At 39.2% G+C, this 18,721-nt stretch overlaps 1 protein-coding gene across 2 annotated transcripts; it reads right to left on the minus strand.

The window, feature by feature from the left end:
* Positions 1-2,294: 2,294 nt before the first annotated feature.
* alpl (alkaline phosphatase, biomineralization associated) lies at positions 2,295-16,449 on the minus strand. 2 transcript variants are annotated; one of them, XM_046382559.1, is made up of 12 exons: positions 16,150-16,449; positions 13,399-13,562; positions 12,637-12,756; positions 11,471-11,586; positions 9,793-9,967; positions 8,467-8,642; positions 7,514-7,654; positions 7,302-7,371; positions 7,022-7,156; positions 5,141-5,332; positions 4,902-5,021; positions 2,295-3,232 (listed from the first exon to the last, which is right to left on the minus strand). In XM_046382559.1, the coding sequence occupies exons 1-12, from the start codon at positions 16,413-16,415 to the stop codon at positions 2,967-2,969; spliced, it is 1,941 nt and encodes a 646-aa protein (XP_046238515.1). In that variant the 5' UTR covers positions 16,416-16,449; the 3' UTR covers positions 2,295-2,966. The 2 variants fall into 2 exon arrangements, with proteins under 2 accessions (XP_046238515.1, XP_046238507.1); XM_046382551.1 differs by having other exon boundaries at positions 13,399-13,565.
* Positions 16,450-18,721: the final 2,272 nt, after the last annotated feature.

Consider the following 18,721-nt stretch of genomic DNA (forward strand, 5'->3'; position numbering starts at 1 on the left):
GGGAGGGACAGTTCTAATACTGTGCTGGTGTTTATTTTGTCTCAGTCTTTGCAGAGTTAATTTAACAAAATAAAATAACTCTCGCCAAAATGAACTCTGTGAAACACTAGAGATAGAAATCCATGAGGCTGTGTTAGGAGAGGTGTGGTTTCATAACTCTGTGGGAGTTGAGTCCCAAACATTACCCTATGACACCAACTCTCATACACAGTTGAGTTAAATTAACTTTTAACAGTGTAATTTCAACTCTATATTTTAACACTTTTGATTAACACTGGTGGAAAATTTCTCTGAAATTTTTGCTTCTTCTGAAATTTTGTTCTTTCATGATCAAGGTCTAAACTGATTGGTCAATTGTAAACAGCCTTCATTTGACACAGTAGCTGACCTCATGAATCACTGAGCATTTCAGAGATATGGGTGATTCAGATGTCCAATCAGACTGCTGACTGGAATGAAAAGGTCTGGCTTTTAAAACATATCAGCATGCTTTGCAAAATGTTTACCTGCAATGTAATGTAGAGAAGGATTGTAGTAAATGGAGTGAAATAAGCACATTGTGCAGCCCCTGATATGGTCATTTTAAAAGGTCAACAGGCAAATGGTTTAGCTACTGTACACTAATTATGGACATTGTATATATGATGGCTGGATAAAAGGGAAGGTCTCCTATGGGGAGAAATAGGAAATTACGGTGTTTCTGGTGTGAAACTTTATACCAATCAACCACAACATTAAATCCACCTGCTTAATATTTTGTAGGTCCCTGTGCTGCCAAAACAGCTCTGATCTGTCAGGGGAAGGGACACAGGACCTTTGGGGTATTTAGTGGTCATTGGCATCAGAATGTTAGATCCTTTGGGTCCTGTGCAATGAGGCTGGGGCCTCCAGGTGGGAAAGTATATTCAGCTTATGCTGGTACATCTCACAGATTCTCAATCAGGTTGTGATCTGGGGAGTCTGCAGGCCTTTGTTGTGGTCCTAGAGACATTCCTGAGCTGTTTTTGAAATATGAGGTGGTGCATTGACTAGCTAGAGGGAGGCTGCTGGTGATGGGAAGAGTCATTGCCATAGTGGGCTATACTTGGCATGCAATGTTTAGGTGGGTGGTGTGTGTCAAACTTCTACATGATTGCTGCAGAACATTGCATTGTAAACGGATGATGAATGTTACTCACTTCACCTGTAAGTGGTTTTAATGTTGTGGCTGACCACCTCAAGCATTTCTATAGACCTGACTCATGATGTGTGAGTGAAAAAGGAGACTTCACCGGCTGTTGTTCTTCATCCTAAATGCTTGCTTTGTCAGTAATTTATTGAATAGCAAAGTTTCTAAGGCCAACACTTTAAAGTACCTTGCAAACAAGATAGCACTAAGGCCTAGTCCTGGTTTCATCACCTATTTCCTCCTTTTATAGAATAAAAGATTTCATTATTCAGGAAATATAAGCACAAAAGTCATCACAAAAAAACTGAAAGCAAGTTCTGCTTTGAAAGCTCACTTGACCATGCCATATCCACACAATCTAATGCTCAACATCATTTCTAAATATGAAATGCAAAAGATAAAACAGGATTACAGGATAATGTTTTTTTTAGCTGCCAAGAGGAATAGAATAGAATAGGTGGAGTAGAAGAAAAATGCTAAACAGTAAGGTAATAGTAGGATTACACAAAAGCATGAAGTGGCCCTCCAGGCCCTCAGTGAAGCCCAAGAAGCCACTATGTGTGCTGATATTTAGAATGTAGTGACACCATGAGCACTTCATCTTATTCTCATTTAAGCTGAACCTCCCCTTTTCATTCTTCAGCCAACATGAGTCCTTGTCTGTTTTCCCAGTGACCACATGATGCCAAGGAATGAGTGGCTTCAGTCTATTCACATTCCACACAAGCCACAATAGAGCAGATGGAAAAGTACAACATACAACATATGTGGCACGAAAAGAAAAAGGGGCATGCACTGAGAGCGAGGTTTTTCTGGGCAGATGGGTGACATATCCCAAAATTGTGTGGCATTTTACATGACAGAACCACAAAACTATGTTTTTGACCTTGTGTTGAAGCATGGTCTGCAGCAGTTACATGAACATGTGATGAAAATGGTTCTTTTCAACTTCAGACTTTCCTTATCCTAAAGTGTAAACTAAGTGTTCCATTGTTTTATATACACAGTTCTCCCTGTAACATTTTGCTTCATCATAAAAAGTCAGCCATCATTAAATTTGACTTTTATGTTTTTTTTTTAAATACAGTTGCAAATCATTAATGTTGCAACAAAACAGACAAAAGGCTATCAGAAAACAGCATATTTCCTTTATTGGTTAAAATGTTTCACAACTTCTGTTATTGGACACAGCAATGTTAGATATGCTTTTTCAGTGCTTTTTCAAGAATGCAAGAATGCACATTGTGCATGACAAGAAATAGTTATTTCTTACTCTTTTTTTTTTCAATTATACATTCAGTTGCCTCTGGTTTCGGCACAGAATTTATCCACTGAAATGTGTCTCTGAACACACCGTAATTATGTTAGAGACCTTTTGCAAGCTTATGAGGTAGATTTTGTTAACTGCACATTTAAGATATGAAACATAATCAAACATTTGTAAATCCATCCAATCTATCTATTCAAACCTGAAAGGTTTATATTTAACAATAACTATTTAAAAGACAAATCACAACTGAGATCTCTGATTTTGTGGTGACCTCTGCAGCACCACTTTTCATTTCAGTGCATTGGGGGCGTTTGATTTTCTAGTTTTATATGCCTGAATAGACTAAAACTGATACCTTATATTTGTGTCTGTTAATTACTGTAACACAAAAGTGCCCTAATAGTGCTCCCACAATCAAAATAGTGAAGAGTAAAATTAGAGCATCTAAAAACAACAATAAGAAATTAAAATCTTAAAATGTATGACTGGTCACAACTGGGGTTTGACAGGATAAGGTAGGAAGGAAGGTTAGCACAGAAATCGGGTAACTGTGACAAGAGCTGCGATGCTGGACAGGATGGGGCGCAAACCAACAGTCCCGCTGCGGGATGTACAGTGTTCCCTGTTCTGGCCAATACAGCCTGCATATGCCATTACATGGGGGATGTAGTTCTGCTCATGGACCCCATGCAGCAGGTGAGCCATGGGACCTTTAGCAAACACAGCCACATCCTCTCCTCCATGTGTCTCCATACTCAGAGGTACTGCTGACTGGGCCTGGTAGTTGTTTTCCTCTGAAAGGCAAGGACACAGAGAAAGGGTGTTAAAATATTGGTTTGTTTTTTCCTACTATTTGTTATTCCTGAGACTCCTGAGAGATGAATGGGGAAGATCCACCCAAAGTTGAAGGTTTCCCATGGAGTTTTTGCCATCTGTGTTCTAAAGTTGAGTCCCACTATCTTTTGATAGCCAGTCCTGACAATGGTTTTACCCTATTCCCCTTACCTGTGGGTGGCAGCAACATAACAGATATACAGCAATTTGACAATAAAGGCAAGGAAGAAGACTGCCAGAAAAAGATTATATTCAACATAATATGATGATGGACTGATGCCGCAACATGTCACCCAATGGTGGCTCTGGCTGTTGACATCTTTGCTCCCAGCTAATCATGCTTACCACAATTAACCACTCAGCAAGCCATATTATTTTTTATATAATAATAAGCCTTATTATTATTTGTCTGATGTTTGCTTAAAAAAATCTCCAAAAGGCACCAACAGTACAAACAAGGCCAAAAGCTCTGTTTCAGGCACCAATCAGCTAAAATGATGCTTAGCAGACATCCTGTACATTTGTCATGAATAAGGAAATTCCTAAAACTGATTTTTGTACTGGGCTGTAAACATGGGCTGTAAACATGAGTATTTGTGCTGTAAAGTTTGGCATTTTAACATAGGGTTCTATGGGGACTGAGTATTTTTTTGGAGACAGCCTCAAGTGGCTATTCAAGGAACTGTGGTTTTTAGCAATTACAGCTTCATTTGTCAGTTCCTTACCATGTACGTGCAAAAAAAAAAACATTTGTTAGAACTCAAGGATATAGATAATAAATTTTGATGAGTAACACTGAAAGTGAATACAACTTTTGTTTGTGTACAGTGAAAATCTTCAGGGCACCTTTAACCTTATTTATGCAAGAGTAATCTGAGATTACATAGTAACCACTCAACTCCTCTAACAAGTCACTTTGTGATATCATAATGTAATTAGATGTGTTATTGTTCCCTCAATCGTTTCCATAATGCTTGCACTTTACATTATGCCAGGTACCTCAGGTGAAGAAATTAGTAGTTACTAGTGTGACTGAAATAACTTGTGATATCAGAACTATGTACCTTTGTAAGGTTATTTATGGGCAGTAACAGCAAACAAACTTTTATAGAGCAATGAATGGAGATGTTTTTTTCTAGATAGTAAAACAAATTTAGGGTTCGTTTTTCTTTTAACAGTACTCTTTCCTCTTAATGTACTGTGGCCTAATATTACTGACACTGGACAACAGTAGAAGAATGTGGTTCATTTCAACTTTCAGGTTTTACTTGGTCTAATGTGTTAATAAGTCTTTTTTTTTCTTTCTAGAAACAAATCTCCTCTTAACCTTTTGCTTGGTAAAAAACAAGGTCAACTGTCATTAAATTTGACTGTTGTATTGTTTTAAAGAAAGGTTTACACTCAAAGCACAATACTGATGACAAATTAAGGGAGACAAGATGTGAGAAAAGTAGTACAGTTGCCGCTAATTTTGCAACGAATCTGACAAACGGTACATATTTCCTTTACTGGTTGAGAGGTTTCACAACTTCTGTAACTTGTGACAGTGTGACAGTGTCAAGAATGCAAGAATGCAAGAATGCATGACAAGAATGTGCTCTTAATGTACCACAAACTAATTTTACTTACGGTAGTCAATGGTAGAGACATTCTCTCTCAGACCGTTAACTACTTTGTAACCTGGTCCATTCCCATATAAGATGGAGGTGAAAGGCTTCTGGTCAATATCACTCAACATTGGGGCCAGACCTGTGGATGGAGAAAGAGCATTAAACTCCATCATCACAATAGACTGAAAATGTAATTTAACAGATCATACATAAGGTATACACACTAGTGGATGTGCATGAATACCATCACATACATACCAAATATAGTGTTTCCCCTGGGGGTGTAGCCTCCAAAGTTGAACACATGAGAATGGTCTGCAGTAACTACAGTCAGTGTATCATGGATGCTGGTCATGAGATCTGCCCGGCCGATGGCTCTGTCCATTTCCACAGCTTCATGCAGAGCCTGCTTGGCCTTGCCCTCATGGTGTCCATGGTCAATACGTCCTCCTGAGAGGAACATACATTCCCAGTTAGCCAAAAAATAAGTTATAAATTCTAGTGTCTCGTTCTCGCCCTCGTAGAATTCTGTTCTCATAAAAATGTTTTTGGTAACTCATCTTGAACTTTGGGGCAGTTACATAAATGTATGCAATCAAATGCGTTTTAAGATGACTAGCTCCCACCCATCACATAAAACATCTGACAGTCTGACAAGCTGCAAGATACAAAGATTGTCAGATGCAGCCATCACAGCTCTATCAAGGTGCCTTCCTGCACCTTCTTTCAGACAGTATTGAAGGATCCGACAAGCACTACAGAAATATATTGACTCCTTTTTTCTCGGGCAATCTCACTGAATAGTCCCTGTCGTACAGGTGTTTACCCTCAACAACGACTGCAACCATGCTGCTTTGAACAGATCTGGCCAAGGACACCAGCCTTCCTGTGTCCTTTATAAACTGCAACAAAACCCCTTCCCTTGAAGAGACAATTACATGACAGTGGCAGCAAGCCAACACACTTGCTTTTGCCATAACTGTAGAAGGTGCTGTTTTAGTGAAACAAAGAACTTCTTGGTCAATCTATTGATTTTTGTTGGTATGTAAATGGATTTAGACAGAGAATCTGTAACAATGACATGTTCACCTATCAGGTTTCATAAGTTTTACAGGTGGAAAGGTGGAACATTTTTGTCCACACTTATAAACAAGACATTATGTCAATTGCTAGAGTACTTTTTATAAAGACAAAAAGATTCAGGGTCCTTTTGTAAACATGGTGTCAATATGTAAAACTGGCAGGTGATTCAGGAACAGCGTGTGTTTAAAAGGGGCACATGTTTACAAAGTTGTCTAATTCTTGACTCTCCAAGTACATCATGATCAATAGTTTGGATACATTAAGACTGTTTAAAGTTAAACTAAAAGCCATGAACCTATCAACAGATTCAAGCTTCAAGTCTCTCTGAACACTTAGTCAAGAAAAAAACTTTCGCCTTGCAAAAGTACCTTGAAGGTTTGAAGAATGTGTTTCTGGGATAATTCAGTGACAAGTATTTCCAAAGGGTTCAAGTTGTCTTCTTCAAACAGCTTACCTTGTCACTGTGTTTCATGCCTATTTGTCACCTGTCTTCACTGAACTTTAAATTGCTGTTTGTTGAACTGTCGGTGCTGCACTATGAGTAATGTAGGCACTAGGTTTTGACAAGACAAATGACTAGTTGGAATAAAAAAAGACAATATCAAATGGGTAATATACGCAATATTTCTTTTAACCATACAGATTAAATTGCGCTCAGTTTTGACTGTTTTGAGTCCTTTCATACTTGTAGACTTGTCAACTAAGTTTAAACGTCAGAGAAATTAATCGTTAGGAACAACCCTAATCCTAATAACAACACTGGGCAGCAATTTTGGAAGGCAAACTGTTCAAACACAACACAACATATCATTTTATATCCTAGCTGTCAACACCAACTGGTCTTGACTATAACAGACTTGCTTAAATTGATCAGTAGTGACATCCTGATATAATAACTATAATCATCCCAACAATCACAGTGTGTATCCCACCATTGAAATATGGTGTCTCCAGCAAAGACTATAACCAACTCAGTGGGGCAGTGTGAGACATATCTTTGTGAAACCCCAAACCCAAAGGTGATAGTCCAGTTCCACCAAGAGGTTACACTGTCACCTTCTACAAGCAGGTAAAATCCACTGGGATTTTTCCTCAAGATCTTGATGGCCACCTCCACCATCTCTGTCAGTGAAGGATCAGTCTCAGTGTTCCTCTCCAAGTCATATGTCAGATCCCCAGGTTCGAATAGACCTGGAGCAACAGAAGGCACAGTTCAAGGAGAAATAGGTTACTCTAAAACATGCAGAAAATAAGACTACATCAAATACATGCACCTACGGCTCTTCATTTACACTTCAATGAGACTTTCATAATGACAGTGAGACTTGAAACTCACCCAATAAGTAATCCACGTTGTTAGGGTTCAGCGATAAGAGCTGCTTCTTATTCCATACATAATGGCCTTTCTGCTCATTTAAAAAAAGATACAAATGTACAGACCAGCGTGAATGGAAACAGTCACTTTGAACTCCTACATATGTAAATGTTACTGGGAAGATAAAAGAGGGAGCAAAAGAGCAAAGAGGGGGAAGAGGAGGAGAAATTTACTTTATCCTTCATTCTGTCGCTCCATTCCTGCACCAGGTTTCTTCCATCTTTTCGTGTGCCGTTGTGCTTCAGAATGCCAGGATACTCAACGTCTGGCTGATTTTTAGGGAACATGTACTTCCTCCCTCCACCCATAATAACCTGCAATGCCACAGATCGGAATAAAAAGTTACAATTTTAATCCTAACTGTTTCAGGACAAAATGATCACATGCCCTGAGTGTGAGACAACAATAACTGACTATTAGCTAAGCCCTGCTCCCCTTGGTTACTACTGCTGCCCCTGTCAAGTTCACATATGCAGTTTGTAACAATAAAATAGATAGACCATTTTTCTTTATTTTTGAGACAATGGGCTGCTTTCAGAAAGCTGTAAACAAAAGCTTCTGATTGCAAAACAGACAAGGGCAATTTTTTTTTGGCTGGAATGACAATTACTAATTGAAGGCTTCAATATAGCTAGCTCGCAAACTAATTAAGGCAGGTTCATGAGTTGTTTGAAACTGGGGTCTCCATCTTAAATTTTAATGCTGCAAGCTGATTAGATTTAAAGCACGAACCTTGTTTCACCCGTGTGGTGAAAACTTGCTCGGAAAATCTTAAAGTTTAATGGATAAACATCCCCAGATCTAACAGAGCTGGACTGAGCCCCTAACGTCTGTACTGTTTTATGGCCTCAGATGTAACACTGGCTTTGTAACACAGGTTTTTCTGTTACTAGAGGTAGTAATCAGGTTATCCAGACACTCATAACACTCTCAGCTTTTGCTACAGCAGACAAACACACTTTTTAATCCATTCTTTACTCCTTTGCTCATGTTTTTTATAGTTTTGGAATATTGCAGAGTATTGATCTCCAAGCTTCATAGGTCTGTGTGTCTTGTTATGGGTGCCAAGGTCAGACTGGACAAAGGCTTCTGGGAGGGCTTTGATAAAAAATAAATTTATACTCACATTAATGTTGGGAATGTTTTCAAAGAGTTGTCTGGCAATATCCTTGCAGCCAGCTTGCAGTGCTTCAGCTGGCATCTCATTGTCGGAGTACCAGTCTCTGTCCACGCAGTGGGCATAAGCAGCACTGGGAGTTGCATGGTTGACACGGGTCGTTGTCACTATTCCCACTGACTTACCTGCAGCAGACACACATGAATTGTATTGTATGAATGTATAAAATTAGAAAAAAAGTCAGAACCTATACTACTATCATGGGAAAGAAAAGTGAAAACCATCTCAGAAAGTTCAGTTCAAAAGTACTAATGTTCTTTTAACACAAAAAGTTTTATAGTACATTGCAATTTTTCATTGGAATTTTTATTTTAAAATATGAAAGGGAATACCAGCAGAGACCAGCCTTGCAAAATGACCTGAAGAAAAACATCTCTCTACTCCTATTTGCTTTTAGCAGGAGGTCAGGCTTGTCATGTTTTATTATTTGTGACACCTGAACCCACACACTTTCTCACACACTCCCACATCCTGACCCTTCATCCAACCCTAACTTACCCCCACCACCGCACAGTGAAAATCCGTGACTCACTCCTTTCACATCTGTCTTCTTCTTTGTGTTGCCATTTATTATTTTGTCTTTAAAGTGTTGTATTCAAGCTGATTTTATGGTGTACTCTTGATGAATGAAAAAAGATTCTTAAAGAAAATCAGATGTAATTCATTGGGAGCCTTGACAAAGGTGGTTTGATATGTCATTTTATGTTCTGTTATGTTCTGTTCTGGCTCTATGGATAAGGAAATAAACTGATTATTACAACTGAAGCCACTCATAAACTCATGTAAACTTGGACACAGGATGCAGACACATCAGGAATGTGTCAGGAGTCGAAAAAAAAACAAAACAATGAAAGGCCTGACGAAACCTCATAGCAACGATGGACAAAAACAAGTGTTTAAAAGTTAGTCTCTTGTCATTTTAAATGGGAAGACATCAAAAAATAACTCTTTGGGTCAAGTTAATGCCAATTACAAAATGCTCTAGGGAGAACTTTGGTTCAAAAGATGAAAAAGGGAATGAGCGCAGTGAAAAAACAGAAGATCACTTTCAAGAACACTTCAAAGTCATTGCTTTGAGCGATCAAGTCGCCCCGGAGAGTATTCCCAATTCCCATGAACACAGCATTAACTACAGTCACAATTAGGTTTCCTCAGACATGAATCATGACATGCAATCATAACTGATTGCAAATATCTGCAAAAATTCAAATTCAGCATCCCTGTAGGCAAAAAAAAAAAGAAAACCTGCGTGATGTTTACTTAAGGATACTCTACCTGCATCTTTAGCCCATTTGAGGATGGAGGTGACCTCATTGCCCTTTGTGGTGTTACACTGGGATCGGACAGAAGCTGCACTCACTCCCACCGTGCCCTCATTGGCCTTGACCCCGCAGAGGTAAGCTGTGGCCGTGCCAGCGCTGTCTGGCACCTGTGCATTCGTGTTGTACGTCTGCAGAGTTGCAGCCCATTGACATGTGGTCAAAATTCAGATATCAAACAGGATAGTTTATTGTCATTCTGATATGCTTGTAATGAGTTGTTTGCGTGTTGTTGTGTTGTTTACTGAGATATGCTATTCCAGTATGCCACCCCATGAAAGGACCAAAGTCAGCAATGAGTTGGTTCATTTATGTGGCTCTGAGCACTTGGCTCATTTGTTCTATTGAAGATATAAATGTTTAAAAACAGTTTTAACTTAAAAGGTTTGTTAAATTAAATAATTACACCAGCTGGGAACTGGTTAAGCAAACAAGAGGAAATATTACCGTTGTTGAGGACTATTTTGAGCCAAGGATTAATACACATTTATGTTTATATTTAGACTGTTTATCAGACAAGCATTGGTTATACATCCTCAGGCTGTGGGAAACTGGGATAAAAAAAAAAATAAGAAGAAGAAGAATAAAATGATCAGAAGATTAATCAATAATGAAAATAAAAATGACTGTTTTTCAACTTTCAACTGCAAAAGAAAAACATAAATTATATTTTTGACTGATGATTGGCCAGTGTAATGTGTTTGTTTTCGTGTGAGCTGCTCCACATCCACTATGTGTATTTTGGGACGCCTGGCCATTGCACCAACAAGGACTTTCATGACTACATTCTAAATACATAGATAAATGCATCTATAACAGCTTCCATTCCTCTGGGAATGGAAAATCCACCAGATTTTGGAGTGTTACTGTGAGAATGTTTTCCCATTCATGCAGTAGAGCATTTGTGAGATCAAACACTGATCTATGACCAAAAGGCCTGCCTCGCAATCTCCGTTCCAGTTCATCTCAAAGGTTTTTGATGGGGCTGAGGTCAGGGCTCTGTGTAGGCCAGTCAAGTTCTTCCACACCATTGTCCAAAATGTCTTGGTATGCTGAAGCATTAAGATTTCCCTTCACTGGAAGTAAGGGGGGGCAGCCCACCCTTGAAAAACAGCCCCATACTTTTGTCTATGTAGTGTATATACCAAGTTTATGTATTAAGACTATTTGCATTAACTTACTTACTTTAAGCAAATGTCCGATTCCTGTTTAAGTGGTCATATTGCTTTTTTCCACAGTATTCACAGCAGAGACATTGTTCTGCACTTGTGGCCTGATTTGACTGAATAATATTTGTAGCTAACAGCAACAAGGAACTATGTTTTTAAAGTCCTTCAGTGCAAATGCATGGTTCATGTCTAGGCTTTGGCTACAAAGAAAACACTTTGTAGGATCTGTTATGTTAATTGTTGGTTTTGGTCTTTCCATAGGATTTGTTTGCAGTACAAAAAATATGCCTATGGCTGAAATGATGGTTTAAGTGCTTTTTTATCAGACCTGTAACATAATGCAGATGTTACAGCAAGCTGAATGAACTGTTCATGGTCACAGCCCTTGACAGGAAGCCAATAAGAGCCACGGTATGATCAACACATTGTGCCATACTGTATGATCAAACAAAGACTAAGCCAGACCTTGGCCAAAGACAAAAAAGGGAACTTGTCCATCTCCAGCTGTGTCTCCTCTCCACTCTGTCCGTTCATCTGACCCTTCAGAATTCGAGCAGCTGTCACTGTGGGCACGCCCATCCCTAGACACCAAAAACAGATCGACCGTTAGGGTTACACTGATTTTCCCTCAGCATGCGCCATAAAGAGATTGCACAACTCAAACATTGACACATTTAATGCCCTGCCGTGCACAGTTTGCATGAAAAATGTATGTTTTCTTTGGCTTTGGCTTTTTAGATGACTGCTGCTAGGCAAAACATTTTCTTAGACAGAACTTAATCCAAAAGACCTTTCTTTCTGTGAATTTTAGGTCACAGAAAGAAAGGCCCTTGTGTGGTTGATCTGTGATGAAACCCAGGGTTTAAATGTCTTGCCTAAAGACACTTTCTCAACATCCTGAGGCACAGCTGCCCTGTTTCTTTAAGTGAATGCATGAAACTAAAGATAGGACATAGGACATCATAGGACAATATGAGAAACAGTTCATTATATTCCTAGAAACTGCTTTTATTGTTTTACTTCATCCTTCTTGTGTGTCAGAAAATCAAACCGTGAAGAGTATTCCAAGTACCATTTGCCTCAGGTTTAGTTTGATACCTTCCTGCCCTGCCCTACAAAAGTAAAGGCTGCATAAAACCTCAGAGGCACACAGAGGAAAAGGTTTATTGTCCATCTGGGTCTTGTTTCTTCAACAGAATCCTATGATTTTCCTGGGATAAGACAGACAGAGTCTGGGAAACATTTTCCAGTTATATAATCATTTCCTGTTGTGTCATATTAGTGCACGAACATGGCCGTGCATACAGCAGTATGCAAGAATGTCATGTTGGGCCTATAGTCCAAACAGAGACAGCAGAGGCCCGATGGAGGATAAAGGTTATTATGCGACCAATGAGCATCCCTGCACAAACAGAATCCCGGTGATCTGGTGGCAGCACAGTTGTTTTGTTTGGTACTATTCATTCACTTCATATGTTCATTTCAGCTTCGAACAAATTGTTGGCTTGGCTGAACTGTCCATAATTAATCTTCAAACCTTTCTGCAGAAATGTTACCTTCCACATTGAAATGGATTTATAATGTATTTGCAACACAAATCAGGGTGTAAACACAATTATGTCCTGGCTTACCATCTCCTAGGAAGAGGATGAGATTCTTGGCTTTGTTTTTATTGAGATTTTGCAGCACCAGAGCGTTCTGTAAGGTCCGCTGGGCCCCAGAAATCCAAAATTTGGGATCCTTCTCTTGTTCTGTTTATGGACATAAACAAGTCTGGTTAGCGTTGGATAGTTAAAAGATGCAACAGGTAAAATGCCAGAAAATTAAAAATGCATGTCATAATTTCCCATAGGCTGTGGAAGTGTCTTCATGTGTTTTGTTTTTTGCGCCTAGCAGTCCAAAACCCAAAGGTATTCTCTTCACTGTCATGTATAACTAAGAAGTTTAAAAAAAAAATTAGCACTTTTCAAATTTTTCCTAAAAATAACTATATTATTAATTCGGTTAAAATAGTTGCTTCTCTGTCTGGTTGACTAACAACTAAACTAAACAACTAAATGTTGCTGTCAAAATGTGATGGTACAAGTAGTTACATGTCAAACACACACCTATCTTCATCTCTAAAAAAACCCAACGTATTCAAACAACGAATTCCTGTTATTTTCTCGGCACCAACAATTTAAATATAGTTGCAAAACTATCCACTGTTGTTAAAAAACAGGAAATGTATTTATCAAAGAAACTTCCTTGAAAGGTTCAAAACATCCTCCTACAACCTTAACCTCTGTTTTGCAGAACATCTCCTGTTGCCTTGCAGACAGCTGGACAGTCAGGGTTTGTTTTTAGTTTTTGTTTTATTTTAGTGGCGACTGACTAACATCACAGTAACTTACCAGGGAATTGTGGCTTCCCCAAACTCCCGGAGATCAGACAGGAACAAATGATGAGCAGGGCTGTCACCTTCATGTTGTCGTCTCTGTGGCTGACGTGTTTCTCTAGATGACCATAACATGCCACTTTGAGAAGCTGAAGAAACCTGTCTGCAGTCGCCTCACAGCTACTGGGAGAAAAAATACACACTAGTGATTAGGTCTGTGGCGTCTCGTCACACACTGACTCTGACATACTAGTGTAATACATGTTTACTCACTGACAATTTGACTCAGTATAGTTGTTTGGGACAAAACAACACACTTCTTGTTTGTACTATACTGCTTCAAATATTTACTGAAATATTTACTAAAGTGGCCAGTCTCTGTTAAACAGGCGTCTCAACTCCAGTACTGGGAGTTCTGCTTAGTGGGACCTCCACAGAAATGATGGAGGGTATGCCGTCTCTTCACATAGGTTTTCCAAACAAATTAAAGGGCAAAATAAGGCTGTGTGGGGAGGCACTGGGAGAATGTAACAAACTATTAGTTTTCATGTCAAGCTATGTTGATGAAATGTATTTCTTTTGTGTTGTTGAACCCGGAGTCAGCAGTGAAAAAAATGAGATCTTTCAGCCCACCATCACGCTTTGCAGTAGAAACAAAAGGGGAGCTTGGTTAAGTTAAGCTGAAGGCCTTGCTGTGAATCTAAGTAGTCACAATAGGGGCCCTTATGGGTCCTGGCCAGTCAGGCTTTCATCTACAATTATCCACACCCTCCCTCCTTTCTTCTCTGTGCTTATAGTCAAGGTCATTTTAATGGGATTGAGCTCCACAGCACTGAGAGGTTTAAGGGCCATAATAAAGCCGATTAACACCAAATGATTGACTGGACACATCCACTCAAGGGAAAAAAACTCAAGACACTAACACGTTTTATCACATGAATATTTCACCTGTTCGATTTTGACTGATTCTGATTGGTCTGTTAAGTGTGGAGGTGGTTGCATCCAAAAATATGATACACAATATATTCTAAAAATAAAATACAATACTGCACCCTCCAAAATGTGAGTATAGTATTAAACAGTTAAGCCAATATCTTTTTTGTCAATTCTGTTTCCCATAAAGCCAGCCTGTTGTAACATACAATACCCACACCTCACCTTCGAACCTTTTCTAACTGACTTTAATGACATTCCAAACAGCCTGCAAAAGACTGCCTAGTCAACAATTCCTAAAGAACTTGCTCAGACTGGAAATCATGCCAGGCTCCATCTGGGCTACTAATAAGATGAAGGCAAGTCTGAACCAAATCAGATGTTCAGTCTAAAACAACCAACCGGGCAGAAATCAATGTTTAGAAGTATCATGGAAATATTTAACCAAGGTAACATGCAGGAAGTCAGTCACTTGTCACCGTTCCTCAGATGCAGCAGGCTAGAGGTGGTCCATGCCACTAAAACATGCCAGGTCCACCCAGGGGCAGTGAACCAGCCAGTCTGCAGAAGAAGAAGCAAAGCAGTGCCAGCACGACCACCAGCAACATGCCACTCAGAGCAGTGGTCAGTATCACATGAAATCCCACTTCATTCATGGTGTCCCCAAACATTGGCCTGCTGCAGGATATCCAAAACTCAACTGGTGTCAAATACAGTGAACTTTCCCAGAAGTAAATAACTTCACTCTCCTGAGCTCTTTGCTGCGCTGCTGCTGGAGCCTGAAGCAAGTCATTTAAATGTGTCACTCCAGCAGGTAGCAGCTCCAAAGAAAGGATTAGGCTTTTCGTTATACTCAGAAGTGGAGGGCTGATGGGTAGAGGCTCCACAATATTGTAGATCAAGCTTCTGCATTTACTGTGTGGTGCCTGGCTTTCAGAGAGACAAGATTGTCTTATCTTCCATGTCTCAGTTCACTCTATTTGCCAAGGACACTAAACACAGCTGCCAGTTTTTAAATAGGCAACTGCTTCTCACACCAGGCTGCCTCATTCAAACTCTTCTGTGTGTACAGAATGACCAACATGTAACTGAATTTCCCCATGATGTCATACTGTATTTATTCTGAGTCTCGGTAAAGATCTGATCTCTTACTGGGCATGAAGATTTGACAAGATAAGATAATAATCAGCATATTTGTTTTTTAATCACAGTGTCAAGAAATTAATGTTTGGTGTCAGTCTAAAGTACAATTTGACCGATGACAAAAACATATGTGCAAAAGTCCATGCTGTATCTTAAATGTTGACATTAAAAACCCCAAATAAGATAAAAATGTGGACAGAATGGGATTTTACTGCAACCTTCTACACATTTAGGAAATCAGGAGAAGGTGCAGGGAAACCCAGGAACCCTTTGCAAGCACTTCTACAGTCTTCAACTGTCTACATGACTTACTCAGGCTTCTGTGAAGAATTACAGCATTTAATCGAGCGTGACTTATTAATGAATGAATTAAAACTGAACACTGAATCCCATTGAGGACCAGCCCTGAGTCCTAGTGAAAACTGGATGGTGACAGAGCTAGGCTCGGTGCAACAGTTGAACAAAAACTCTATCTTTACAGAGCCAGAGCGTCTCATGTGACATTGCTTCAGAACCAAGATAAAGTCTCAGCTATAATGAGAGCGGATGCTGAGAGGAAAGATCACACAGTATAACAAACTGTCACCTAATTTCAGCTCACACTCCAGCCGACAGCGTGTCTCTGCGAGAGCAACCTGTTATCTGTGTAAAACAAGCCCTGAAAAAAAGTTGCATTGTTCGATTTACTTACTGCAAATGCTGTAGTCCCGCACAGAAACCTACATCCAAATGTGCCTGCAGATCATTCAGTCCTTCACCTTGAAATGTGCGTCCTTGTCGCTGCTTTCGGTCCTTTTTATAAGGCCACGGGTGCTCGACTCTGGCTGTGGAGGACTGAGAATAGCGGTCTGTATCCCACGAGGAGGGGGGAACAAAAATCTTTAGAAATACCAATGCCATGCTGCTGCTATGGGAGTAACTGGACCGAGAGCTCCGCCTGTCTGACGACCGACGCATTGCTTCAAGGACACGTACTGTTATAACAAAGCAGTGGCGGAGCGATTCAGGTGCAGTAGGAGACAACACCGCTATGTATTCAAATACTCCACCATAAGTACAAGTCCTGCATTCATTTTCTTGTTAGAAGTATTTTTCAAGAACTCGTACAGGAAAATGGCCCTGTTAATATTACTCAATTTTGTAATATTGGATTGTTATTACTGATGCGGTAGTAACATGGAACTCATTTAGCCATCTTTTAGATTATTTATTCATTGTTTGTTGAGATAACTGCATCATGGATGACATGCCAGATACTACGGCCTTTACTGCATGAGCTGGTTTGCAGTGTTTGTCCCTGTATGGCCTCTAAAAACTCAGCAAGACAATACATACAGAACAGCATAAAAAAAATACAAGCAGTAATACAATGAAACTCAGTAACAACCACCAGAACATCCATAAAAAATGCATCAGAAATTATAAACTGATCATAAATTGTGAATGTAAAATCTTAATCTGTACAGATACAAAAAACTAAAAGAAAAGGTAATATAGTGAAGTAATGTATTTCCCCATGAAATGTGCTAGAGTAGAGCTATAAAGTCAAATGAAATATAACATACTCGAGTACAAGTACCTCAGAAAAGGAAAACAACACGTAGATAAAAAGGTGACCAAAATAAACAGTGCATAACCTGCAGGTCTTTTTTGTTTACTAAATCATCAAAAATTAGATAATATAAACTAATTGCATTAAAAATGCAATGTCTCTCCATTTAGAGACCAAAGTTAATTCTACATTGTAATGGACTACTTGCTGTTTACTGTGCTCTCCTTTGGATGTCACTGTAGATCCTGTTCTTGATAGCTTGCAGTTAGATAATTAAGTTTCATCCTTCATCAAGTGGTGCCACACGCCACATACACCCCACAATGCTATCAGCAATTAATGGCATTATAACCTTAAAGTAACCCCCCTCCCCCAACCCATCCAACAGAAGCATTACTCTATAGAAAAGGGGCGGATATTGATTTTGCAGGTCCATTAAATACTCTGAAAGAACATATGGGATGAGTCGGATTTAAAGCACTAGAAACTACTGAGGCAGACTTTCCACGCAGAAGATCAATCATGTTTGATCTTAAAACAGGATGAGACTACACTGAGTTGAAAATATCCAAGAACTGATTCCAGCACACATGCTATGCTGAGGCCTGTTCGGCTGCAGACTGATTCATTGGTGAATTTTTTTTCATATTCTATGAAAACAAAAATCAACCTAATAAAGGAAACATTACTTTGGATGTTGTATCCCACATTATGATTATTTTATATGCAAAAGCTATCAGTTTACAGCAGTGAGGGACAGGAATCTACATTAACTGTTAAATGAGTGTCGACAGGATGCAAACTTTATAATGCAATCTTTGGCAGTGTAAATTTAAACTAAGCTAAACCTAATTGAAATATAGTTAGTAAAGTAGGCTACCAGTAGGGGAGAATGGGGTTGGTTGTCACACTTTTTACTTAATAATAATTAAATTTAATAGACTTCATTTCAATTCTGTTCAAAGATATGGACTGTCAAATACATCTTGTGCACTTATAACCACACACATCTTAGGTTTGGTAGTCACTCACTGTGTGTTGTTTGTCCCAGTCATTTTAATAGGGAAAAATAAAAGATGGAGGCAAACTCCAAAATGAATTCAAAATTTCACTTCACGTTGAAATACAACAACATAAAACATCTTCTGCATGGAGAGAACATTAACAGGAAAAAATCATTCCTATAAGTGCTTATATAGCAAAAGAAACAACAACAACAGCAACGAAGAACAGTCACTCTATCAGTGGCACAGGCTGACACAGATTTCTAATGATAATAACTGAGTTATTATAAACCCACTGTTTAGATGAGAAACAAACACAATGGAAACAAGAGGTGTGGTCAGGCCTGTTGTTGCCCATTGCTGTCTTGAGGCAACAGAAATCTGGAGACTAAAAGAGCACAGAACATTAATTAACAATAGATAAATAATCAGTGAGGTCCGATCTCTAGACTGCGATCCCCACATATCACTATTTTACAAACAGTATTAAATATTAGCACATTTGCTCATATACATTTAAATGGAGTTGTTTATGGGACAGAACACTGGGAGACGGCGGTGGCAGAGGAACCACATGACTATCCCTTAGCTATATGAGTGACTGTTTAAATAGCAATGTGTGGGTGCACCTGTCTTTTAAAGTTAATAGGCGATGACCCTGAATGGTTAAATTCATGCTATGCCCAAGACACATCTATGATTAATGA

The sequence above is a fragment of the Scatophagus argus genome, chromosome 3, assembly GCF_020382885.2.
Source record: "Scatophagus argus isolate fScaArg1 chromosome 3, fScaArg1.pri, whole genome shotgun sequence".
Classification (NCBI taxonomy): domain Eukaryota; kingdom Metazoa; phylum Chordata; class Actinopteri; family Scatophagidae; genus Scatophagus; species Scatophagus argus.

What these genes read in the sequence shown, in the direction of transcription:
- alpl (XM_046382551.1), bottom strand. Translation starts at nt 16,415, where the DNA reads ATGCGTCGGTCGTCAGACAGGCGGAGCTCTCGGTCCAGTTACTCCCAT. An exon ending in CTTTTTTGTCTTTGGCCAAG is followed by an intron (nt 9,968 to 11,470) that starts GTCTGGCTTAGT and finishes GCAACTCTGCAG; the next exon opens with ACGTACAACACGAATGCACA. An exon ending in CAGGGGAAACACTATATTTG is followed by an intron (nt 5,022 to 5,140) that starts GTATGTATGTGA and finishes CTCCATCCACAG; the next exon opens with GTCTGGCCCCAATGTTGAGT.